At 39.5% G+C, this 27,419-nt stretch overlaps 1 protein-coding gene across 1 annotated transcript in view; it reads right to left on the minus strand.

Annotated features, from left to right (window-relative positions):
• PDE8A (phosphodiesterase 8A) overlaps positions 1-27,419 on the minus strand; it is a 259,288-nt gene that overhangs the window by 55,430 nt on the left and 176,439 nt on the right. Inside the window, exons 6-8 of the mRNA XM_007945121.2 lie at positions 26,676-26,764; positions 13,780-13,858; positions 11,733-11,870 (exon numbers count right to left, since the gene is read on the minus strand). Coding sequence (XP_007943312.2) covers positions 11,733-11,870; positions 13,780-13,858; positions 26,676-26,764 — 306 coding nt within the window. The remainder of the gene's footprint in view (positions 1-11,732; positions 11,871-13,779; positions 13,859-26,675; positions 26,765-27,419) is intronic.

A 27,419-nucleotide genomic window follows, 5' to 3' on the forward strand; every position in this document is an offset into this window, starting at 1 on the left:
CTGCTAACCAGAAGGCTGGCGGTTCAAACCCACCAGCCACTCATCAGAAGGAAGACGGGGCAATATACTTCTGAACTGATACTGTCTTGGAAACCCAAGGAGGGGTCACTATGAGTCGGGTCTAACTCGACAGCACATAACAACAACAATAAGAGGTGATTAAAACTATTTGGGAGGACACGTGTAGGTTATATGCAATTAATATGCCTTTTATGTAAGGGACTTGATCATCAGTGGATTTTGGTTATCAGTGGGAGGTCCTGGAACCTATGCCTCGCAGATACCAAGACAAATATAGTCATGATTTTCTCTTCCTGTCCTCTCTGAACAGACTTGGGTGGTTGATAAATCCCAGGCAAAGGTATAATAAGCTACTTCAGCCCAAAGCTGAACAGAACAGTCCATGTATAGGGACAGGACAATTAATGACTTTGAGCGATAACAAAGTTGCCTCTAAGTTTTTCAGTCATTGATGAAAACAAAAAATATTTGACTGCTAACCAGAAGGCTTGCAGTTCAAACCCACCAGCTACTCCTCGGCAATCTACTTCTGTAGTGATACAGCCTCGGAAACCCAAGGAGGGGTTGCTATGAGTTGGATCTGACTCCACGGCAGTGAGTTTGGTTTTGTTTTGGTTAGAAATAAGTTTTCGTTTCTAAAAATAATTAACAATACCTCCCCATAAAACACTGTTATGAAGGTTAAGTTAGGTGACGCACATAAACCCTCAGCAAAGTTCTGACACACTGCAAACATTCTGGTGCAGGTTGTTTTGCAGAGGCCTTACTCTCTTGATTGAGCTACCTTCAGAATGGTACTGAGTAGGGGCCCACATCTCCCTTCTGCTTCAAGGCAAACTAAGCACAAACCTGGGCTCTCTGGCTATTTCTGATGCCAGAGAAAGAAAAGCTATTCTTTTCTTGGTGCCCATTGTCTTAAGAATTAAATCATCATCATCATGCTGTCCTATCCTAGAAATGCCTACACAAAGGAAATGGCCAAGGAATACTTGGGGCTTTTGTTTACTGCATGGAGAATGTAGGCTGAGGCAAGATTCTGGAATTCTCACAGCCAGGACAAGGGACTATATGTACTGAGCTCTATACTGAAGGAGTGACATGATAAGAATGGTAACTCACTAGGATGAACCATGCAGTAGTGTTGGGTAGACTGGAAATCAAGAATCTTGGTGCAAGGAGACCTAACTGGATTCAGCCACAATAATCCCAGCCAGGTACAAAAAGCAGCTCTGAGTAAAATCAGGCCCAGACAGTAGACACCAATGGTAGGTGATAGATTTGGTGGAGGAGGTCAAAAGGCAGTGAGGAATCAAAACCATTCTAGGAACTAAATCTAAGCAACTGCGAGGACAGTCCATGAACAGAGGCAGTAGGGGCTTGAAGGTTGTTTTTTTTTGTTTGTTTGTTTGTTTATATAGGGAGAAAATTCGTTAGACAAGCTAAATGTCTAACAAGTTAATCTGAAGATGATGGCAAGATATTGAATGTGACCTTGGAAAAGAGGCTGGGATTGGAGCCAGGGAGGTGTGAGACATCTACACAAAACAGAAAAGACATCTCAATAACAAAGGAGCTTTCAGAGGGACAAAAGAAGGGGGCAGAGGCCAGAGCACTAGTGATCATGGGAAGGAACAGAAGGATGAAGAGTTGGAGAAGGGAAAGTCAGTGAGCAGGGAAAGGAGATGAATCATGAAAGCCAAGTAAGGTAAAGATTTTTGAAAACTTAGAAGAGTTCTGCAGCAGCACAATGGTATTATGGTACAGGGAATTACTATTATATGGACTTTCTAGCCATGGTCTTTTTTTTGCCCCTTCCCCTACCCAGAGTCTTATAACTCCCACAAAATGACTGGCTAGGATTACATGAATAAGGTATGTAAAACCCTTGCAGGGATCGGACAGTTTACTTTAACTATGCAAATAAGGTGACTATGGCCTGTGAAAGGCATTGGTTAGTTTTGCCATCCTGCTAGGCTTAAAAGGGCTAATCCCACAGAGGTTTAGGAGGCCCTAACTATCATCAAGAAGGTGTCTGGAGCAGAATGTGTCCTTTGGATCAAGGACCCTGAGTCTCTGTGTTGAGAACCTCCTAGACCCAGAAGAAAGAGCAAATGCTGAAGATGGCGAGAGACTAGTGGTAAGCCTGCCTGGTCCATGGAATAAGAGCTGAGCACCTTTGGGCAGGAGGATTGCCAGCAGAGCTAAAAGAGCTGTATCACTTGCCCATGCTGGGCAAAGGCCTGAGTGTGCTCTGTGTAGGGGTTGCTTTGGAGGATACTGTGTGTAAGAGTCTTTCTACAGCAGGGTAGAACTCAATTCCTCTGGGCAGGAAACATGCCAGTGGAGCTACAAGAGCCATAACATTTACTTGTGTAGGGAAGAGGCCTGAGTAGCATGGTGACAAGAGAGCCCAACAGGCATGGTTAGGGTGGCAGGAGCCAGCAGCAGAGGCTTGGAAGGGCAGATCTTTAGATGCTGTGTAGGAGTCTTCTAGACAGCAGCAACACCCAGCAAGGCCTTGTGGCAGAGCAGAAGCTTTGGGAGCTGTCCAGGCCCTTGAGGAGAGTGAAGGTAGCCAGAGGTATCAGTGACTTCAACACACCATCTACCTGAACCATGGCACATCTGATCAGTGATATGTTGCTGTTGTTGTTAGGTGCCGTCAAGTCATCTCTGACTCACAGCTACCTTATACACAGAAGAATGAAACACCGCCCAGTCCTGCACCAACTCCATGAACCTTTCTATACTTCAGCCCATCAACACAGCCACTGTGTCAATCCATTTCATTGAGGACCTTCCCCTCCTTCATCAACCCTCCACCTTACCAAGCATGATATCTTTCTCCAGAAAATGAGCCCTTCTGTCAACATGACCAAAGTAGGTGAGATGGAGTCTGGCCATTCTTGTTTCCAAGGAGCATTCCGGCTGCACTTCCTCCAGGACAGATCTGTTAGTTCTTTTAGCAGTCCACAGTACTTTCAGCATTCTTTGCCAGCACCACAACTCAAAAGCATCAATTCTTCAGTCTTCCTTATTCATTGTCCAGCTCTCACATGCATATGAGGTGATTGAAAATATCATGGCTCGTGTCAGGCACACCTTAGTCCTCAAGGAGACATCCTTGCTCTTCAGCACTTGGAAGAGGTCCCTTGCAGCCAACTTGCCCAGTGCTATACATCGTCCAATGTCCTGCCTGCTGGTTCCATTGACAATGAATGTAGAACTAAGCAATGTGAAGTCTTTGACAACTTCAATCTTTCCTCCATTTATCATGATGCTGCTTATAGGTCCAGTTGTGAGCATTTTTGCTTTCCTTATATTGAGATGTAGTCCATACTGCAGACTGTATTCTTCAATCTTCATCAGTAAGTGCTTCAAGTCATCCTCACTTTCAGCAAGCAAAGTTGTGTCGTCAGCATAGCGCAGGTTGTTAATGATTCTTCCTCCAATCTTAATGCCATGTTCTTCTTCACATAGTCCAGCTTCTCGTATTATTTGCTCGGCATACAGATTGAGTAAGTATGGGGAAAGGATACAACCCTGATGCACTCCCTTCTTGATTTTAAACCATGCAGTGCCCCTTGTTCTGTTCGAACAACAGTCTCCTGGTCAATGTACAGGTTCCTTATGAGCACACTCAAGTGTTCTGGAATTCCCATTCTTCTCAATGTCATCCACAATTTGTTATGATCTACACAATCAAATGCCTTTGCATAGTCAATAACACACAAGTAAACATTTTTCTGGCATTCTTTGCTTTAAGCCAGGATCCATCTGACAGCAGCTATGATATCCCTTGTTCCACGTCTTCTTATGAATCCAGCTTGCACCTCTGAAAGTTCTCTGTCAATATACTGCTGCAACTGTTTTCTTAATTATCTTCAGTAAGATCTTACTTGCATGAGATATTAATAATATTGTTTGATAATTTCCACATTCTGTGGGATCACCTTTCTTTGGAATGGGTACAAATACAGATCTCTTTCAGTCAGTCGGCCAGGTAGCTGTTTTCCAAATCTCTTGGCATAACCGAGTGAGTACCTCCAATAGGTCATCTGTTTGTTGAAACATCTCAATGGGTATTCCATCAATTCCTGGACCCTTGTTCTTCACCAATTCCTTCAGTGCAGCTCAGTGGCATAAGAATGGATAATTTGGAGAAAGGTAAGCAGTTATCATCTGGGAATATGTTATTATTTAATGGTTACTTTTAATAAATAATAATGGCTTTCATTTTGCCAACACTGTAAGCACCACACGTGTCCAGCTCAATCACCGATGAATGTAGCACCCAGAGAATGGCTGTGACAGGGGGTGAATATGTCTCATTTCTAGCAGTCTAATAGCTGAAGTTTGAGACACAGCCTGTTGGCATGCAATGCACACAGACAGACATGTACATATAGTTACCATGCCAGGGAAAAAAGAAGACACAATTTCTGAGGGAAAAAAAAATCAACATTTCTAAAAGAGAAAAGAGACAATGTTAGTATCTGAGAAGATGCGATTAGGTTTTAGAACCTTGATAGATTAAGAAGCCTTGGGCAAGTAAAAAAGAGAACAGAGTCAAGAAGGATATAAATGGGAATACAAGGAAGTATGAGTGCAGAGGCTGAAAATCATACCTAATAGTATTAATTTTACTCAAAAGAGGAGCTGTTGGCTGAAGATAATGGATATAGATTGTTAATGTGAGTGGTTAAGTGTTTGAAATGTTCTTTGCTTGAATATTCAGAATTTCTCCTGTGCTCCCAAGAACATCAATTTATTGGCACACTTAGAACCTAATACTCCAATCCCTCTACCCCAGTCATCTGACCTCTTCCTAAGTCTCTTCTCTAGCTTACTCTCAGTGCATGTTTGACTTATCCTCACTGACCACAGACTTCTACTGTTCCACAGGAATGGATGACTCTTCAACAAGCTCCTCTTTTCCCTAGGGAGATGGAATTAGAAAGATTATATATTCTTTCACCTCAAAATACTAGTCAATGAAGCAGCCTGTGTTCTGCAGTGCTGTCAGCAAATCAACAAGTTACTGAAAAAGGACAAATGTCTGCTTTTCTATTCTCCCCAAGAACTCTGAAACATGTATAACATAACCAAGTTCCTTTCTGAAATAAAGCAGTGTATTGGACTGGGTTCGCTAGAGAAGCAAAACCAGTAGAGCTTATATAGAGAGAGAAAGAGGAATTTATCTTAGGAAAATGGCTCACACACTTATAGAAGCTGGCAAGTCCAAAGTTCTTGGATCAAACGTCAAACTGGAGGCTTTTCCTGACTTGTGCTCCTGCAAGGGGTGATGAGCTCAAGGTTGGCAGGCAGTATACTGGCTGCTGACTCCAATTAATGACAAATCCAAGATGTCCAGGCTGAATGGTGGATTGTTCTCTCACTGACAGTTGTAGGCAGCACGACAGAATCCCAGTCCACAGAAGAGTGTCTCTTTTCCCAGGATGTCCATAAATATACTGGAAGCAGGCCACAGCCCTAGGGAAACTCCCTTTCAATGGACTAGCTGCTGAAAACATATACATCTGATCCCATTACTGGAACAACCCACATCACAACTGCTTAAACCACCCAGAATTGTGGTCCAGCCAAGTTGACACACAGCTCCAACTATCAAAGTCCACCCCTTGTAAACTTGGCAGTTGTACACTTATGTGACTTCTTAACTGTATGTAATCTCTAAATAAGGACAATTATAAAGTCATATTTGCACCTAACATGATATACTAACACATGTACAACCGAAACACATTAACCTTATTTACATTTCACAGTTCATAACAGAAGGAAGCAAAAATACTTGATGCACATATACAATGAAGAAATATAACAATCACAGTCCTCGTTTCTGCAACTGGTCATGTGGTTGTACTTGATAGTCAGAACTACCTTCTTCTACCACTCATTCTGTATTTCCCTTGCCCTCAGCAAGCAACTCAGCTGGTCGTGGTTCTTTTCCTGGTGGAGTGACCCAAACCTTCATTCCTGAAGGGTCTGGGCCATTAGTAGTCATATCAGAATTGGGTTGCTGTAATTTTCCATTGACTTTAATCACACGGCATGGTAGTACTAAGAGACGTCTTAAAGAATCTCCTGTATTCCAGACATATTCTTCTTTACCATTATATAGTGTCTTCCATTATATAGTGTCCATTATATTATATTCTTCCATTATATAGTGTCAATCCAATTTTCCCTGTAATCAGGATCTATCACACCAGAAAGTACTGTAATACCCTTCTTTGTCTGTTGATCCAGAGGTATGAGGAAGCCAAAATGGCTGGGTGGCATTCTTAATTTCCAGTTTAATGCAATCAGTATTGTGCCTCCAGGTGGGAATGTTCCTCCCTTTGGGACTAAGATCTTCAGATTCGCAGAGCATAGGGGTAGGAGTGACAGGAAGCAAAAATTTTTTGAGTGGGTCACCATGGTTAATAGTGAGTGGTACCACTCCCGTTTCCACCTCTTGGTTCCTGGACCCATGAATCCTGGCTACTGGAGAAACAGAACCATATATTGGCTCTGGTTTAGAGCATATGCAGCCTCCTGGAGAACATTGCCCCAACTCTTCAAGGTATTGCCGCCTCGCTGGCACCATAATAGTGTTTTCAGTAGGCCATTCCATCATTCTATCAAGCCAGCTGCTTCAGGATGATGGGGAACATGGTAAGACCAGTGAATTCCATGAGCATAATAAGCCCATTGGCGCACTTCATTTGCTGTGAAGTGAGTCCCTTGATCTGAAGCAATGCTGTGTGGGATACCATGATGGTGGATAAGGCCTTCTGTAAGTCCATGGATGATAGTTTTGGCAGAAGCATTGCGTGCAGGGAAGGCGAATCCATATCCAGAATAAGTAACTATTCCAGTAAGAATAAAATGCTATCCTTTCCATGATGGAAGTGGTCCAATGTAATAAACCTACCACCACGTTGCTAGCTGATTACCTCAAGGAATGGTTCCGTATTGCGGACTCAATGTTGGTCTCTGCTGCTGGCAGATTGGGCACTCAGCACTAGCAGTAGCCAAATCAGCTTTGGTAAGTGGGAGTCCAGGTTGCTGAGCCCATGCATAACCTCCATCCCTGCCACCATGGCTACTTTGTTCATGAGCCCACTGAGCAATGACCGGAGTATCAGGGGAAAAAAGATGGCTGGTTTCCACTGAACGTGGCATCCTATCCACCTGATTGTTAAAGTCCTCCTCTGCCAAGGTCACCTTTTGGTGGGCATTCACATGAGACACAAGTATCTTTATCTTTACTCCTTTGGCCCATTCAGAGAGATCTATCCACGTACCTCTTCCCCATATATCCTTGTCACCAATTTTTCAATCATGCTCCTTCCAAGTGCCAGACCATCCAGCCAAGCTATTAGCTACAGCCCATGAATCCATATACAATTGCACATCTGGCCATTTCTTATTCCATGGAAAGTGAACAGCCAGATACACTGCTCGAAGTTCTGCCCATTGGAGGCCCACTTCGAGTGGTGCCTGCATATCGCACAGAACCATCTGTAAACCAGGCATGAGTTTTCTCTTCCTCACTCAACTGATCATAAGGAACTCCCAATGAAGCCATAGGTGCAGACTGGGAGAGGGAAGGTAATGTGACTGGAGTGGAGACCATAGGCATTTGGGCCACTTTCTCATACAACTTACTTGTGCTTTCAGATCCTGCTCAAGCCCGATCTCTGATGTAACACTTTGTCTAGTGTAAGTAGCCAACCAACTAGCTTCCTTATACTCCTCATGCTGACAAAATTGCAGAAAAGTATCAAATATCCGATCACCCAGAGTCTCACGTCTCACAAGCACTTGATCTACTGGTGGTGCTATTTTGCATATAAATGTTGCCACCTCACGCCATGGATTAGCAGGGCCCTCTTTACTAATGGAGGCAGGATCATCAGTGCCTTTACGATTAATCAAATTGGAGAGCCAATTTAGGAAGCCCATCCTTATGTCTCTCTAGAACCATTCCTGGTACCAAATGTGTTAGACTGGGTTCTCTAGAAAAGCAAAACCAGTAGAGCTTATACAGAGAGAGAGAGAAAGAAATTTATCTTAGAAAAATGGCTCACACACTTATAGAAGCTGGCAAGTCCAAAGTTCTTGGATCAAACGTCAAGCTGGAGGCTTTTCCTGACTTGTGCTCCTGCAGGGGCTGAGGAGCTCAAGGTTGGCAGGCAGTATACTGGCTGCTGACTTCAATTAATGACGAATCCAAGATCTCCAGGCTGAATGGTGGATTGTTCTCTCACTGACAGTTGTAGGCAGCACGACAGAATCCTAATCCACAGAAGAGTGTCTCTTTTCCCAGGATGTCCACAAATATACTGGAAGCAGACCACACCATTAGGGAAACTCCCTTTCAATGGAATGGCTGCTCCGAACATATACATCTGATCCCATCATTGGAACAACCCACATCACAATTGCTTAAACCACATAGAATTGTGGTCCAGCCAAGTTGACACACAGCTCCAACTATCACAAGCAGCATAGGGACTGAGACTATGATAACCTTTTGTATCTACTATGCTCATTTAATATAGAGTTTAGAGAACAAGCCTGCTGTTCAAGTTTAAGGCCCTTTGTACCCAGTGCCCAACAGCATAACTCCAGTAGAGGCAAGAAGTTACTCTCACAGATCTAAACTGAATGTTCCTGCCCCATCTCTACTTGCATTATGTGAAAGAAACATGGAATAGCTCATTAAATGTCATTGGATCAAGGTACATGAAATCATCTCAGAATCACTCTCAGGTGAAACTCACATATTCAACAAAACCACTGGCTGTGTGGCTAATTGCCTCCATGGACAACTGACTCCTTTGCCATGAGACCAGAACTAGATGGTTTCCGGCTGCCATTACTGAATGTTTTGATCAAAGAGTCTATAGAAGAATCATGATCAAAAGAGGAAAATGCAGAACAGAATTTCAAATTTCCATGGAGCCATGGAGGGTAGATGAACCACTGCAGTTTTTGTCCTGAGAATTTTTAAACCTTAAAATATCCCCTAAAGTTTCTTAAAAGGAGCTCTGATGGTACAGTAATTAAGGCATTTGGCTGCTATCAAGTTTAGTCATTCAAACCCCTCAGCTGCTCTATGGAGGAAAGATGAGGTGGTCTGTTTAAGTAAATATTTATAGCCTTGGAAACCCGGTTGGGGTTGCTATGAGTCGGAACTGACTCAAGGGCAGGGAGTTTGGAATTTTGGAAAGTCTTCTTAAAACTAAACAAAAGTTTAGCTTAACTAGTAAAAATAGTGAGTACGGAACGGTAAATCATTAACTAGAGGGCAGACAAAAAATAAATAAATAAAGGTCTGCCTTGAAATTATGCTTTTAAGAACTACTTATATGGGATCATATTGACAACAGCAACTTGAAAGATCAGATGGGGAAGTGAGTTTATGTAATGGAGAAGAAACAACGCAGAAAAGGAGGGTGAGGATGGCTGCACAACTCGAAGGATGTAATCAATGTCACTAAATTGTACATATAGAAACTGTTGAACTGGTGTACGTTTTGCTGTGTATATTCTCAACAATGATAAAATAAATAAAATTTAAAGGAAAAAGAAAACCCTAAAAACTCACTAGCTGACTCAATGGCAGCAAGGAACCTAAATATCAAGATTGGATGGTCATGGTAAAGCCCTCTCTCAAGTCTGCTACAGTCAGGGACGATTGCCCTCCTGTGGTCCCTTCTGAGGATACCCTTCTCAACCATGAAGGGAAACATTAAATCTAACTCCTTAGTATACCTAAACACCTAAGGGTCTCTTCATTCATTCTTCATTTCTCTTTCCAGCAGACCTTATACACTCATTAATAAGAAAAGCATCATCTGTGGCAGAAAAGCTGAAGGCAAAATAATCTCCTAGTAGTGTCTACTTTTGTTATTTCCCTGATAAAACATCATGGGGCCATTGCAGCTACCTGTGCTTTCCTCATTCTCATTTCAAGACACTCCCGTGTGCTCAGAGCCATACGAAAACAGAAGGAAATGAGCCCACTCCCAGTGTCTTCAAGGTGTCCAATCCAAATGGGCGATTTAAATCCTGGCCTAAGTTGTGCTATGGAAGAGCCAATGCTCTTCCACACAGAGGAGAGGGCATCCCTTCCACTGGGGCCTCCACAGAGCAGGCAGGAGAACAGGTCACTAATTTTTAGATGTTTTGAATAATTAGGTAAGAGGCCCTACATAACTTCTAATAGGAGTCCAAGTAGCACAATGGTTAAGCACTTGCCTGCTACTCTGTAAGGCTGGTGGTTCAGACTCAACAACCACTCTGGGAGAAAGAGGTGGAAGTCTGCTTCCATGAAGATTACAGCCTTGGAAACCCTATGAGGCAGTCCTAATCTGTCCTAATGGGTTGCTGTGAGTCAGAATCAATTTGATAGCAGCAACAAGTTTGGGTTTTCGAATCCAACTTCCAAAAACAAGAAGTAGCCCACCAGAAAGCGCCAAGAATTACTGTGTAAATCAACAGACTTTTCTTTTTTCTTTTTTTCCTATCATGTTTCAAAACTTACTAATAGTGAGATGCTGCAAGTCGTCTCAGAAGAGAGTAACCTTTCAGACCACACCTGTCTCTGTCAGCACTGTGATTACAGGACTTCTCACAGTATTGTGTAATGAATGTTTTTATTTGTCAGTTTTCCATGCTGGCAAATAAGCTCTCTAAAGGTAGGAATTTTTCATTTTCTCCTCTGTACCAGGATCTAGCAGAATGCCTGGCACACAGCAGGTATTCAAAAGATGCTAAATGAATCAATGAGGCTCAGAGAACTGTTGGGTGCATCTGGGTTCTGAGAATGTGTTGCCTCATTGGCAACTCTTTACCCAGAACCATCTACCAATATCTACCATTTAGATCAATTATTACAAAGAAGAAAATGGTGATTTGAAAGGTCACTTAAAAGTTACTCTGCTGAGAACAATGTGGAACAAAGCTCAAAAATTAAAAAAAAAAAAAAAAAAAAAAAAAACCATCAAAATGAGAGTTTGAATTTGAATGATTTGAGAGCAAAGAATGAAAAAAAAAGGACCAGATTTTCTGGTCAGAGCCTGGTAAAACCCCTGAGACTATGGCACCTAGCTGCCCTTCAGGTTTGGAACTGAACTCACTCCAAGGGCTTCCAGCCAAACAAAAGAAGGTATATGAGCTGAACATTGACATTAGGTAGACACACTCCTTGGAGAGATCAATCATGGAAGAATAGAAGGGCTGTTTATGTACAGGGAGACAGCTGAGGGGGCAGGAGTGCATAGTGCATGGGAAGAAAGGACACAGGGAAGAGGTAATTATGGGGAGGAAGTGAGCGGGGAGCTGTTGCATTGTGGGAAATTGTAGTCAATGTCATGAGACAAAGTGTATGTGAACTGCTGTATGAAAAATGAATTTGCTCTGTAAACTTTCACCCAAATCACAATAAAAATAATAAAAAAAAAAAAGTTACTTTGCTTATTGGCTAATCCGATCATACACAAGATTTCTTGGCCTCAGATTTCTCATCTGCAAAATAAGGATAAGAGGGCTAATACTACCTACATTTCCCCAGGCTGTTGGGAAGAGTAAGACTAAGATTACCTGGCAGTATAACGCTTGATGAGCTCTAAGTCTTCTTCCTTCCCTCTTTGTTATTTAAAAGTAACAAAGGTCCTTCCTTACCTCTTACTTACCTTGCCAATCCTGATGTATGAATTTATAGTATCAAGTAAGTCGGCCTTTTTTTCATTTATAGGCACTTGAGCTAACTCCTTTCCTATTAATTCACCTGACTGATAGCCCATAGTTGTTTCAAATGCAGGATTTGCATACTGGTGGGGGAGACAAAAGGAAAAAAACATCAAGTGAATTAAAATAAACTGGAAAGAGGACAAAATGGTCCACATCCAAAACCATCATATTTATTCCCAGAAAGCTCCAGAGCTTGGCCTTCAATATGGAGGAAGCATACCCTAGAAAAACCTTGGAGTCCAGAGCAGTTTCTGCTCCAGTGACACCTAGCTGGGCTTACGGCCCTATTCTCCTGGGGTTCCAGGGAGGACCAACTCTCACTTAAACAATGGCAGAGGAAGAATCTGAATGGAGACTGCTACATACAATTAGGTTGTTTATGATACAATGAATAGCACCAGACTGTTGTTGTTAAGGAGCTCTGGTGGCACACTGACTAAGGCATTTGACAGCTAACCAGAAGGCTAGAGGTTCAAACCCACCAGTCACTCCATGGAAGGAAGAGAGGGCAATCTACTTCCATGAAAATTTACCACCTCAGAAACCCTATGAGTTGGAATCGACTCGATGGCAGTGGATTTGGTTTGGTGGGCAGTGGGTTTGTTACTTGCCAGGTGAATGGATTTTGACTCATAGTAACTCAATGTATGCAGAGCAGAACTGCTCCATAGGGTTTTCAAGGCTGTTACCTTTTGGAAGCAGATCATCAGGCCTGCCTTATGAGGTGCTTCTAGGTGGCTAGTAGTTGAGTGCTTAACCATTTGTACCCTCAGGGATTAACTCAGATGCTACTCTTACTCCATATACACTGTCTAACCTCCACAAGTCACTTAGCCCCTCTGAGACTCAGCCTACTCATCTGCACAATGGAAATGAAATACGTATTTTACCTATCTCACACGATTCAAATGAATTATGTATATAGAAGGCAGGGTAGGGTATAAAGTAGGAATAAAATAAGAAATAAATATAAGCCTTTATGGCTAAATTTCAAATAAGGCTGTAAGACTAGAACATGTATGGGGAAAGCTGTGCATATGCTGATGCTGCTGATAAAACAGTAACTGACACTGCTTATCAATGTTTGTTTTCCTTGCTAAGCACTACAGTAAGGACTTCACAAACATTAATCTGTTAAGTCCTCAGAACACCACTATGAAAGGCAGGTTACTATTATTATGATTCCCTTTTGTATAGACAAGGAAGCAGATTCAGATGGATTAAGTGATATGCCTAAAGTTGCACAGATCTGCCTGACACCAAAGTCTGTGCTCTCAACGAATGCCCTGTGTTGCCTCTCAGGGCACTGATCCCTGAATGGTGACACTATCAACTCAATTACCAAGAAAGGCACAAGTTTAAAGTGGAGAACTGGAGGACCCAGAACTAAAATTAAAGTGGAGTTAATTCTTCTCAGACAAAAGAACAATTTCTCTGGTACAACTCCCTTTTTAGCTGTTATCTAAAAGTGTAAGTCATGTACCTTAAGTCGCTTAAAGAAATCTACTTTGCTAAAGAGTAATTTTTCGGAAGGAAGATGGGGCAATCTACTTCCGTAGTGATACTGCCTCAGAAACCCAAGGAGGGGTCGCTATGAGTCAGGTCCGACTCGACGGCACATAACAACAACAACAACAACAACAACAAAGAGTAATTTATTCAATCATTCCTAGGTGTGTTTGTTTTGAAATTCTGAAATTATTTCTAGGAAATTTCTTTACGTGTAAACTCTTTGCACAGTGATAAATGTAAATACAAATGTATTATTTCTACTGAACATTTTTCTAGCACCTTACTATTTTTTTCTTATCTATAAGGAATTTATTTGAAATCATATATTTTATAGCTTTTGCTCTGATATTCTTCTAAGGTAAAATATTTGGTCTCTTGAAGTTCAGAAAGAAAAAATATATACATATCAGAGGTGTAGAATGCTAAAAATGAAAGCAAACAAAACAAGAAACTCGGACAGATTCCAAATTAACAAACCTGTATAATGTGGTCTTCACTTGTAATTTCAATTGCTTCTTGACTTTTCTCTAATGCAGTGAATACTGAGTTACAAGCCCTTTACAGAAAGACAAATAAAGCACTGATTAATATAAAGACTGCAGAATCAAATAGTCTTGGGATGTTGCAACATTATTTAAGTGCTGGTTTGTTTTTTGGTCTGATTATAAAGGTAATGCATATACATTCAAGAAAAGAAGGAAAGGATATTAAAAAATATAAAAAGAAACAAACATCCTCGGGGCCACTCCCTTCACCCTGGACAAGTCATCACTACTCATTAGTGATGATAATTTTGGTGTCTTTTCTTCCAATCTAAGAAGGCAGTGGGCCAGGGTGAAATGCACCTCAGGGTTCAAATCACAGTTCTTTACCAGTTGTGGGACACCTTGGGCAAATAAATGAAACTTCAAGTGTACCTTCTGACCCTTTAAGGACTCTTCATAAGGACTACGCAAGAAAATGCAATCAAATACCCTGAGGAGAGTCTGGCAGAGAGGAGGTACTCAATCGTTAGTAGCTATTATTTGAAACAAATTATTTTCACAAAATTTTGCTTGCCTGGAATGACTAGCTTTCTTCACTTGTCTTATATTATGAGCATTTTCCCATGTCCTTAGTGTCTGAAAACGTTTTACTAATGGCACAAATAGCAAATGTTTACTGAAAGAAATTAAAAAATAAAGATAAGCATCAGTAAATGAGATACCATTTCATACTCTGTGTTAGTTTTTGTCAGGTGCTGTCGAGTCATCTCTGACTCATAGCAACCCTATGCACAGCAGAGCGAAATACTGCCTAGTCCCGCTCCGGCTCCGCAATCCCTGATAAACTTGAGCCCATCACTGCAGCCACTGTGTCAATCCATCTTGTTGAGGGCCTTCCTCTCTTTTGTCAATTCTCCACCTTACCAAGCATGACATCCTTTCTCCAGGGAATGGTTCCTCCTGACAACATGACCAAAGTAGGTGAGATGAAGTCTGGCCATTATTCTCGCTTCCAAGGAGCATTCTGGCTGCACTTTCTCCAGGACAGATTTGTTAGTTCTTTTAGCAGTCCATGGTACTTTCAGCATTCTTTGCCAACACCACAACTCAAAAGCATCAATTCTTCTTCGGTCTTCTTTATTCATTGTCCAGCTCTAACATGCATATGAGGTGATTGAAAATATCATGGCTTGTGTCAGGCACACCTTAGTCCTCAAGGAGACATCTTTGCTACTTAGCACTTGAAAGAGGTCCTTCGAAGTTGACTTTCCCAGTGTAATACCTCACCTGATGTCCTGAGATTGTTGCTTCCATTGGTGTTGACTGTAGAACCAAGCAATGTGAAGTCTCTGGCAACTTCAATCTTTTCTCTGTTTATCGTGATGCTGCTTATAGATCCAGTTGTGAGGATTTTTGTTTTCTTTATATTGAGATGTAATCCATACTGCAGACTGTATTCTTCAATCTTCATCAGTAAGTCCTTCAAGTCATCCTCACTTTCAGCAAGCAAAGTTTTGTCATCAGCATATCGCAGGCTGTTAATGATTCTTCCTCTAATCTTGATGCTATGTTCTTCTTCATACAGTCCAGCTTCTCAGATTATTTTCTCAGCATATAGATTGAATAAGTATGGTGAAACGATACAACCTGATGCACTCCCTTCTTGATTTAAAATCACGCAGTGCCCCCTTGTTCTATTCAAACGACAGCCTCCAGGTCTATGTGGAATTCCCATTCTTCTCAATGTTATCCACAATTTGTTATGATCCACACCATTGAATGCTTTTGCATAGTCAATAAAACACAAGTAAACATCTTTCCAGTATTCTTTGCTTTGAGCCAAGATCCATCTAACATCAGCAATGATAGCCCTTGTTCTACATACTCTTCTGAATCCAGCCTATACCTCTGGAAGTTCTTTGTCAATATACTGCTGTAACCGTTTTTGAATTATCTTCAGTAAGATTTTATTTGCATGTGATATTAATGATATTGTTCAATAATTTCCACATTCTGTGGGATCACCTTTCCTTGGAATGGGTACAAATATGGATCTCTTCCAGTCAGTTGGCCAGGTAGCTGTCTGCTAAATCTCGTAGAATAACTGAGTGAGTGCCTCCAGTGGGGCATCTGTTTGTTGAAACATCTCAATGGATATTCTGTCAATTCCTGGTGCCTTGTTCTTTGACAATTCTTTCAGTGCAGCTTTGACTTCTTCCTTCAATACCATTGGTTCTTGATCATATGCCACCTCCTGAAATGGATGAACATCCACCAGTTCTTTTTGGTACAGTGACTCTGTGTATTCCTTCCATCTTCTTTTGATGCTTCCTGCATCATTCAATATTTTGCTCATAGAATCTTTCAATATTACAACTCAAGGCTGAAATTTTTTCTTCAGTTCTTTCAGCTTGAGAAATGCTGAAAGTGTTCTTCCTTATTGGTTTTCTAAGTCTAGGTCTTTGCACATTTCATTATAGTAATTGGCTTTATCTTCTCAAGCTGCTCTTTGAAATCTCCTGTTCAGCTCTTTTATCTTGTCATTCTTCCATTTGCTTTAGCTACTCTCTACTCAGGTCAAGTTTCAGAGTCTCTTCTGTCATCCATTATGGTCTTTTCTTCCTTTCTCATCTTTTTAATGACTTCTTGCTTTCTTCATGGATGATGTTCTTGATGTCATCCCACAATTCTTCTGGATTTCGATCATTGTGTTCAATGCATCAAATCTATTCTTTAGATGGTCTCTAAATCCAGGGGGGATATATTCCAGGTCATATTTTGGCTCCTGTGGACTTTTTTTAATTGTCTTCAACTTCAAGTTGAACTTGCATATGAGCAGTTGATGGTCTGTTCCACAATCAGCTTCTGGCCTTGTTTTGACTTTGGAAGATATTGAGCTTTTTCATCACCTCTTGCCACAGATGTAGTCAATCTGAATCCTGTGTATTCCATCCGGCAAAGTCTACATGTATAGCCACCATTTGTGTTATTGAAAAAATGTATTTGCAATGAATAAGTCACTGGTCTTGCAAAATTCTATCATGAGATCTCCAGAATTATTTCTGTCACCAAGGCCAAATTTTCCAACTATCAATGATTCTTCTTTGTTTCCAACATTTGCATTCCAGTCACCAGTGATAATTAACACATCTTAATTGCATGTTCGGTCCAATTTCAGACTGCAGAAGTTGATAAAAATCTTCAATTTTTTCTCATCTTTGGCTTTGGTGGTCGGGGCATAAATTTCAATAATAGTTGTATTATTAACTGGTCTTTCTTGCAGGCATATGGACATTATCCTATCACTGTAGCATTGTACTTCTGGACAGATCTTGAAACATCCTTTGTAATGATGAATGCCACACCATTCCTCTTCTAATTGTCATTCCTGGCATCATAGATCGTATGGTTACCTGATTCAAAATGGCCAAAATCGGTCCATTTCAGCTCACTAATGCCGAGGATATCAATCTCTGAGTATTCCATTTCATTTTTGACAACTTCCAGTGTTCCTAGATTCATTCTTCATATACCCCATGTTCCGATTATTAATGGATGTTTGCAGCTATTTCTCCTAAAATTGAGTCATGCCATGTCAGCAAATGGAGGTCTTAAAAGCTTTACTTTATCCATATCAGTAAGGTTGGTCCTACTCTGATGATGCAGCTCTTTCCTAGTCGTATTCTGAAAGCCTTCTGACCTAAGGGGCTCATCCTCCTGCACTGTATCAGATAATGTTTCTGGGCTATCACGAAGTTGCATAGTAATGTATTAGACAGTGTTTCTCTGCTATTCATAAAGTCTTCCCTGGCCAATTCTTTGAGCAGTGGATGGCCTCTTCCTTCTTCCTAGTCTCTCTGTCTGTAAGCTGCATTGAAACCTGTGCACCATGTGCAACCCTGCTGGCAACTGAAACACCGGTGGCACAGCCTCAAGCCTCATGGCAACATGCAAGCCACAACAGTATGACAAACTGAAAGACAAGTTTGTCTCCCTTAGCTGATCGAAACCTCTTCACCCTCTCCTTACCTGGCTGGATCCCTGGCACTGTTCTGCTCTGTCGTCCCCTCTGGCTTCGCTTTCCTCTGCTTTTCTGCCTGTTGGGAGTGGGGCCTGGTCCCTCCCCTTACCAACAATCATGAGTGGATAAACAAAATGTGGAATATCCATATAATGGATTATTATTCAGCCATGAAACAAAATGAAGTACTGATGTATGCTATGGTCTAGATGAATCTTAAAAAAAATTATGCTAAGTAAAAGAAGCCAGACACAAAAGGTCACTTATTGTATGATTCCATTTATATAAAATATTGAGAACAGGCAAATATATGAAGACAGAAAGTAGGTTAGTGCTTACCTAGGGCTGATGGAAATGGAAGAAATAGAAGGATTGGAAAGTGATGGCTAAGGGGTGCAGAATTTGGAGGTAACGAAAATATTCTAAAATTATTTTGTGGTCAGGGATGCATAACTCTGTGAATATACTAAAAGCCACTGAATGTGTGCTTTGAATGGGTGAATTATGTAGCATGTGAATTATATTTCAATAAAGCTGTTAACAAAATAAATGAGCTCAAATGATGTGAAATCTCAACACCGAGTCATATCAGTTAGTGCTCTAGATATTATCTTATGTAAATATGTATCATATATATATATATATATATATATATATACATATATAAAATCTACCATGTGCTACAGTATTGTTTTAAGATGTAAACTTTTAAATCTTTTATTCAAGTTTTTTTTTTTTAAATTGGCACTTTTTTACTCATGTAAAATCTTCATGTTTATAAAGAGGTATAACCACAGATAAAATGACGTAATACGTGGGATTTGTTCCAAAGTAATCCAGAAGGAAATAAGCAGGTAGAACAAGAAATGAAACAAGATTGGCCATGAACTGATACCTGTGGAAACTGGTGGGTGAGCACTTTGCAATATAGTACATGATTCTACTCCTGTTTGAAACTTTCCATAATCAAAAGCTAAAAAATATTACAACCAAAAAGCCTTGAGAAACATAACTGTTACACTCTCTCCATATGTGCTTCAGTTTTATAACCTGCTTTTCTTACTTAACAATATACATTAATGTATTTTGATATCAATAATTACAATAATTATTTTCACTTTTCATTGTGATTTGAGTGAAACTGTACAGAGAAAATGGGTATTCCTTCAATAATTCATATATATCTTGTTTTGTGGCACTGATTGCAATCCTCACAATTTAACAGTACTCTTCCCACTTCTTCCCTATGTTTACTGTTTCTGTTCACCCTTCTTTCCTATCCCTTTCTGCCTTCTGAGCTTTATCCCTGGGCAAATGCTGCCCTTCTGATCTTATATGGTTGATTGTTCTAAGGACTACATATCTCTCTGGTGGTACTATTCATCTTACAGGACTGTCTGTTGTTCGGCTGAAAGCTGAGCCATGCATACCAGTTCCAGGCTTGAAGGGTGACTAAGGTCCACAGTCTTGGAGGTTCCACTAGTCTCTATTAGACTAGTAAACCTAGTCTTTTTTTTTTTTTCAATGATTTTGAGTTTTGTTCAACATTATTCTCCCACTTTATCTAGGACCTTCTATTGTGATCTTCTTCAAAGCAATCAGTAGCAGTCTCAGGATTGTGGAAGCTGAGGTTTGTGTGGTCCCTTAGTCCTCTGGACTGTTCCATTTGATTTTCTTCACTCTTCTTTATTTCGGATGAGAAGAGACCACTACTTGATCTTAGATGGCTGCTTGCTAGCTTTTAAGACTCCAGTCACTTCCCACCACAGTAGTATGTATAGAACATTGTCTTTGTGAACTATGTTATGCCAATAATTACAACTTTTAATCATCATATCTTGTAACTGTGTATTTTATTGTATCATTATGTTATGTTGCAATACATTCAACAAATCCTATATGAGGAGACATTTATGTTGCTTTTTTTTTTTCTTGTATAAGGAATTCACTAAAAGAAGTAATGGAGGTACTCTTAGAAGATAAAAATAAGAAAGCAACTGCCTGCTTGTTCATAAACTTTTGTTAAGAATAACAATGCTTTAACATTATTCCCTGGTGTAAATAAACTCTTCCTGAAAAAGACCAACATGACTAAAATAGGTCAGATGAAGTCTGCCTTTCTTGCTTCCAAGGAGCATTCTGGCTGCACTTCTTCCAGGATAGATCTGTTAGTTTTTCTGGCAGTCCATGGTACGTTCAGTATTCTTTGCCAATACCACCACTCAAAAGCATCAACTCTTCTTCAATCTCTATTATTCATTGTCCAACTTTCACATGCATATGGAGCGACTGGAAAACACTATGGGTTGGGTTAGGCACCTTAGTCTTCAAAGAGACATCGCTGCACTTCAGCACTGTACAGAAGTCTTTTGCAGCAGATTTGCCCAGTGCAATACCTCATCTGATGACTTGACTGCTGCTTCCATTGGTGTTCACTGTGGAACCAAGTAATATGAAATCTTTGACAACTTTAATCTCTTCTCCATTTACCATGATGCTGCTTATTGGCCCAGTTGTGAGGATTTTTGTTTTCTTTATGTTGAGGTATAATCCATACTGCAGACTATAGTCTTCAATCTTCATCAGTAAGTGCTTCAAGTCATCTTCACTTTCAGCAAGCAAGGTTGTGTCCTCTGCATACCACAGGTTGGTAATGAGTCTTCTTGACTCACCCTAAAGTACTCTTCACAAACACCTAACAGAGATCTGTGCACCCACTCTCATTCTCTATACACTCACCAAGAGACAGGTGATGAGTACGTAAGTACTACTAACTGGTGAACAGAAGAGCACAATAGCATGCTTACTCAGATATATGAAAACAAAACACACAAAAAATCTTGCGCAAATCACACCAACATACAATCACCAATTAAATATCAATACAACAATGTTACAATGTCTTGGAGACAACAGACCATCATACTCCACACAAAGAAGCAAGATATAGTAGTAGAAACAAGGGACCAGGACACAGACCCAGAAAACATGCCTGAGGAGGAAGCAACATTAGAACTCCCTGATAAGGAATTCAAAAGAATTATATATGGGTACCTTCAATGGATGGAGAGAGAGATCAAGGAAAACACTGACAAAATTAAGGAAAACAGACCAAGCCCTAGAACAATTTTGGAAGACAATACAAGAACAAAATGACAAAATAAATGAAAAATCAGAAATGATACAAAATCTACAGATAGAAATCCAGAAGAGTAATACTAAAATTTCAGAAATAGATAACACATTGAACATGCAAAGGAGTAGAACTGAATAAATGGAAGACAGAATTAGTGAGACTGACAATAAAAAATACCTCAATACAGCTTTGGTAAGGGATCACACACACACACAAAAAACCTAAACAAAATGAAGAAAGACTAAGATTCATGTGGGAAACCATCAAGAGGAATAATCTATGTGTAATCAGAATTCCAAAACAGGAAGAAAGAAACAAAACCACAGAGAAAATTGTCAAAGATTTGTGGGAAGATAATTTCCCTGATATGATCAAATATGAGAACATATCCATTCAAGAAATCCAACAAACCCCAAACAGGATAGACCCCAAAAGAAAATCATCAAGACATATCATCATCCAACTCACCAAAACTAAAGACAAAGAAAGAATCCTAAAAGCAGCACAGGAAAAATGAAAAGTTACCTACAAGGGGCAACCAATAAGACGAAGCTCTGATTTCTTGGCAGAAACTATGCAGGTGAGAAGGCAATAGGATTGTATATCTAAAACGCTAAAGAAAAAAAAAATGCCAACCAAGAATTATATACTCAGCAAAAGTGTCCCTCAAGTATGAGGGTGAAATTAGGACATTTCCAGACAAGCAGAAATTAAGGGAATTTGTTAAAACTAGACCAACCTTGCAAGAGATGCTAAAAGGAGTCCTTTGGACAGAGAACCAACAACTGCAAACAACAACTGACCATTAACACAAATGGTGATATAACCCAGAAACCAACCCTGTCATGGAAATATCCAAAGTAAAATAAGTTTACAATTCTTTAAACAGGGAGCCAGAGACGTCAATTGGCAAATGAGGGGAAGTACAAACCAAGAAGACAGAAAAATACTGTAGTTACAGAACTTCTAAATGGTAGGGAAGTCAAGAAAACTGCAAGACAGAATGGACTGTTCTAAACTTGGAAAGAGAATTATAAATCACACAGTAACTAAAAAACTAAATAAATAATAACAAACCTATGCAAACATACTGAAAAAGAGGACAAGCACAAATACATAGCAAATACTAAAACAATAGCAATGAAGGAAATGACAACTCAATTCATAAACAAAATGAGCTCAGCACAGAAAATTATATGGAAAAAAGCAATTAACAACACCATGAAAAAACATAACAAAATGACAGCAACAAATTCATACTTTTTGATAATTACACTAAGTGTAAACAGTATAACAGACTGGATAAGAAAACATAACCTATCAATATGCTGTCTACAAGAGACACACCTTAAAGACAAAGACATAATTACACTAAAAACTACAGGTTGGAAAAAGATATATCAGACAAATGATGGCAAGCAAAAAAAGAGCAAGAGTGGCAACATTAACTTCTGATAAAACTGACTTTAAGATGAGAACCACCATAAGAGACAAGGAAGGGCATTATATAATGATTAAAGGATTGACTGAACAAGAGGACATAACCATAAGAAATATCTATGCACCCAATGAAACAGCTCTAAAATACATAAACTAGACTTTAACAGAATTGAAAAGACAAATAGATCACTCCACAGTCATAGTACAAAAAAGACTTTAATACACCACTTTCAATGAAAGATAGAACAACTGGAAAACAACTCAACAAAGACTCAGAAGAACCAAACAATACAATCCATAAACTTGACGTAGACATCTACAGATCACTCAACAATGGCACAACATACATTTTTTTCCAGTGCACATGGAACATCTCCATGATATACCACATCTTAGGTCACAAAGCAAGCCTCAACAAATTTAAAAACACTGAAATACTGCCAAGCATCTTCTCAGATCACAATGCTTGTTACAAAACAAGAAGAATATCAACAGAACAAGAGGAATATCAATGGAAACTGAGTAACACTCTCCTTAAAAATGACTGGGTAATTGAAGAAATAAAAAATTAAATGAAAAAATTCCTTGAATCAAATGGGGACAAAAATACAACATACCAAAAACTCTGTGACACAGCAAAAGCATTGAGTAGAGGGCAATTTACAGCAACAAATGCATACATCCAAACAGAAGAAAGAGCCAAAATCAACACCTTAAACCAGTATCTCCAACAATTAGAAAAAGAGAAGTAAAAAAAGCCGACAGTCACCAGAAGAATAGAAATAATAAAGATGCGAGCAGGAAAAAATGAAAAAGAAAATAGAAAGATAACAGAAAAAAATCAACAAGACAAGTTGTTTTTTTTGAAACTATTAATAAAATTGACAAACTCCTGGCAAACTTAACAACAGAAAAGAGGGAGAGAATACAAATAACATGAATAAGAAATGAACTGGGTGACATTGCAACAGAACCAAACCAAATGAAATAAAAAGGATAGTTTCAGGATACTATGAAGAACTGTACTCCAACAAATTTGAAAATCTACAAGAAATGGACAGATTTCTAGAAATATACTATTTTCCTAAAGTAACACAGACTGAGGTGGAAAATTTTAACAGATCCATGACCAAAGAAGGTATCAAACAGGTCGTACAAAAATTACCAAAAAAAAAAAAAAAAGTCCTGTCCCAGATGGGTTCAATGGAGAATTCTACCAAACGTTCACAGAACTGACACCAATCCTATTCAAAGTATTCTAGAACACAGGAAAGGATGGAATCCTCCCAAATTCATTTTATGAAGCAACCATAACCTTAATACCAAAACCAGGCAAAGACATCACTAAAAAGGAAAACTACAGACCAATATCCCTCATGAATATAGATGCAAAAATCTTCAACAAAATACTAGCCAATAGACTCCAACAACACATAAAAACAATAATACATTATGATCAAGTGGGGTTCATGCTAAGTATGCAAGGATGGTTCAACATTAGAAAAACAATCAACATCATCCATCACATAAGTAAAATAAAGAAAAAGAAGCACATGATCATAACAATTGATGCAGAAAAGGCCAACACACATTTCTATTAAAACTCTCAGAAAAAGAGTAATAGAAGGGAAATTACTGAACATAATTAAAGGGCATATATCCAAAACAAACAGCCAATGTTATTTTCAATGGAAAGAGACTGAAACCATTCCCCTGTGAACAAAAACCAGAGAAGGATGCCCTCCATCACCACTTCTACTCAACATTGTATTGGAAGTCCTAGCCAGGGCAGTAAGGCAAGAAAAGGAAATCAAAGGCATCCCAATTGGTAAGGAAGAAGTCACATTATCCCTATTTGCTGATGATATGATCCTATACATAGAAAACACAAGAGACTGAGTACAAAACTCTACTGGAACTAATTTAGAGATTTAGCACAGTGGCAGGATACAAGATCAGCATACAAAAATCGGTTGGGTTCCTCTACTCCAGCAAAGAGATTGCTGAATAGGAAATAAGGAAATCAATACCATTTACAAAATCTACCAAAAAAAATAAATAAATAAAATAAAATACTTGGGAATAAATCTTACCAGGGACATAACAGACCTAAACAAAGAAAACTACAAAAGACTACTTCAAGAAACCGTAAGAGATTTACATAAATGGAAGAACATACCATGCTCGTGGATATGAAGATTGAACATTGTGAAAATGTCAATTCTACCCAAAGCAATCTATACATTCAATGCAATCCTAATCCAGATCCCATCAGCATTCTTTAAGGATATGGAAAAAACAATCACTAACTTTATATGGAAAGGAAAGAGACTTCGGATAAACAAAGCACTATTGCAGAAGAGCAAAGTAGTAGGTCTCACACTCCTGCATCTCAAAACCTACTACACAGCCACAGTAGTCAAATCTGCCTAGTATTGGTACAACAACAGACTAGTAGATCAATGGAACACAATTGAGAACCCAGAAATAGATCCAGCAACCTATGGTCAGTTGATCTTTGACAAAGGGCTGAAATCCATTAAATGGGCAAGAGGTGGTTTCTTCAACAAATGGTGTTGGCAAAACTGGATATCCATTTGCAGAAAAATGAAACAAGATCTCTACCTCACACCATACACAAAAACTAACTCCAGAAGGATCAAAGACTTAAATGTGAAACCTAAAACTATAAAGTTCCTCAGGGAAAAAAACTGGGGCAAATTTAGGGGCCTACTTTATGGCATAGACTATCAAGCATAACCCAAACTGCACAAACAGCAGAAGATAAACTGGATTAATGGGACCTTCTAAAAATTAAATTTTTATGTGCTTCCAAAGACTTCTCCAAAAGAGTCAAAAGAGAACCTACAGATTGGGAAAAAAATATTCGGCAGCAACATACTTCATAAGAGACTTATCTTTAAAATTTATAGAAAACTCCAACACTTCAACAACAAAAAAACAAACAACCCAATTCAAAAATGGGCAGAAGATATGAATAGACACTTCACCAAAGAGAATATTCAAGCAGACAACAAACACATGAAGAAAATGTTCACAATCACTGCCATTAGAATGAAATGAAAACAATGAGATATCATCTTGCCCCAGCACTAATGGCAAAGTTCAACAAGACAGAAAATAACGAATGCTAGTGAGGATATGGAGAGACTGGGACTCTCATACACTCATACACTGCTGGTGGGACTGTAAAATGATACAAGTGCTGTGGAAATTAGTATGGTGATTCCTTAAAAAGTTGCAATTAGACATTTGATCCAGGAATCCCATTACTAGGTATATATCCTAAAGAAGTGAGAGGCAGGACAAGAACAGATATATGCACACCCATGTTCATCACAGCACTATTTATAATAGCAAAAAGAAACAATCTAAGTGCCCAACAACAGAAGAATAGATAACCAAACTATGGTACATATACAAAATGGAATACTACGGAACACTAAAGAATAATGTAGAATCTGCAAAACACCACGTAAGTAACGTGTATGAATCTGGAGGACGTAATACTGAGTGAAATGACTCAATAACAGAAAAGACAAATATTGTATTAGTTCACTATTGTAAAAAGTCAAGGAAAGGTTTATACATGGAAGGAAACTTTTTTGTTAGTTATCAGGGATGGGAGGGGAGGAGAGGGAATACTGCTAGACAGGCTGTTGCTGTTGTTACGTGCTGTCAAGTTGGACCCGACTCATAGCGACCCCTCCTTGGGTTTCCAAGGTGGTATCTCTACAGAAGTAGATTGCCCAACCTTCCTTCTGAGAAGTGGTTGGAGGGTTTGAACCGCCAGCTTTCTGGTTAGCAGTCAAATGCCTTAGGCACTAGGCTACCAGAGAATCCCTCAAAAAAAAAAAAACAGCCAATTTATAGTACCAAAAAAGTATCACCTCTAAGAGATAACATTTATAAATTGTGTGCGTATGTGTGTCTGTGTGTGTACAGTAAAACAATTTATATTTTTCTTAAAAACAAAACATAGTTGAGTATATATAGTTTTGTATCCTGCTTTTTTTTTTCCACTTAGCATTATTGTTCTCTTTATTTCAAAGAGGGTCTCCAATCACTAAGGTGACTGCCAGAAATCAAGGCAGACTCCAGAATAGTCTGAGTAAGGTGAGGTGGCACTCTGCCAACCTCTCTCTACCACCACATCCCATTTTAGCAAGAGGTCAGTTATAGCCATGAACTAATAAATCCACAACCAAAGTTCTCACTTGCAACGCTGGCCTGTGTGGCCCAGTGAGCTTTCCACAAGTGGCTGACTTACCTGAGTTTCAGTTGTGATCGCACCTCTCCATACTCCAGCTGTATCAGCTCATTGTAACAGGCCATGACGCTGGGGTTTTCTACATATCTCTACAACAAAAAGGAGAATTATGTGGATAAACAAATGTGCATTTTTAAATAATTATGTATCTCAACACAAATAATCAATAATTTTCAACAAGTTCTGTTAATTTGGCAACTGAAATGTAAAAAGTATTATCATTAATGATGAACAGAAGATGAAAACTGAAGTTTATGGGCACCAAATTAACTTTTGAAAAATACAATTTAAGAATGCTTTTCTTTTATTATCTTGAGTTAAGAGGATTTTGGGTCTGTATGGCACTGATAAAGCAGAGCCTACAATATGGTGGAGACAATTAACTAAAGTCTTACTAACATTAGGCTTTCAGAGTCTATTCACTTATTTAATACTAATACTTGTTGTTGTTTTTAGGTGCCGTTGAGTCATTTCCAACTCATAGCGACCCCGTGCACAGCAGAACGAAACACTGCCCGATCCCACGCCAGCTCCAGGATCCCTGCTATACCTGAGCCCATCATCGCAGCCACTGCGTCAATTCATCTCGTTGAAGGCCTCCCCCTCTTTCGTCGACCCTCCACCCTACCAAGCATGACATCCTTGTCCAGGGAATGGTCCCTTCTGACAACATGACCAAAATGGGTGAGATGAAGTCTGGCCATTCTCGCTTCCAAGGAGCATTTCAGGTGCACTTCCTCCAGG

This window comes from Orycteropus afer, unplaced genomic scaffold (assembly GCF_000298275.1).
Source record: "Orycteropus afer afer isolate SDZICR_OR568_19922 unplaced genomic scaffold, OryAfe1.0 scaffold00132, whole genome shotgun sequence".
Taxonomy (NCBI): Eukaryota; Metazoa; Chordata; class Mammalia; order Tubulidentata; family Orycteropodidae; genus Orycteropus; species Orycteropus afer.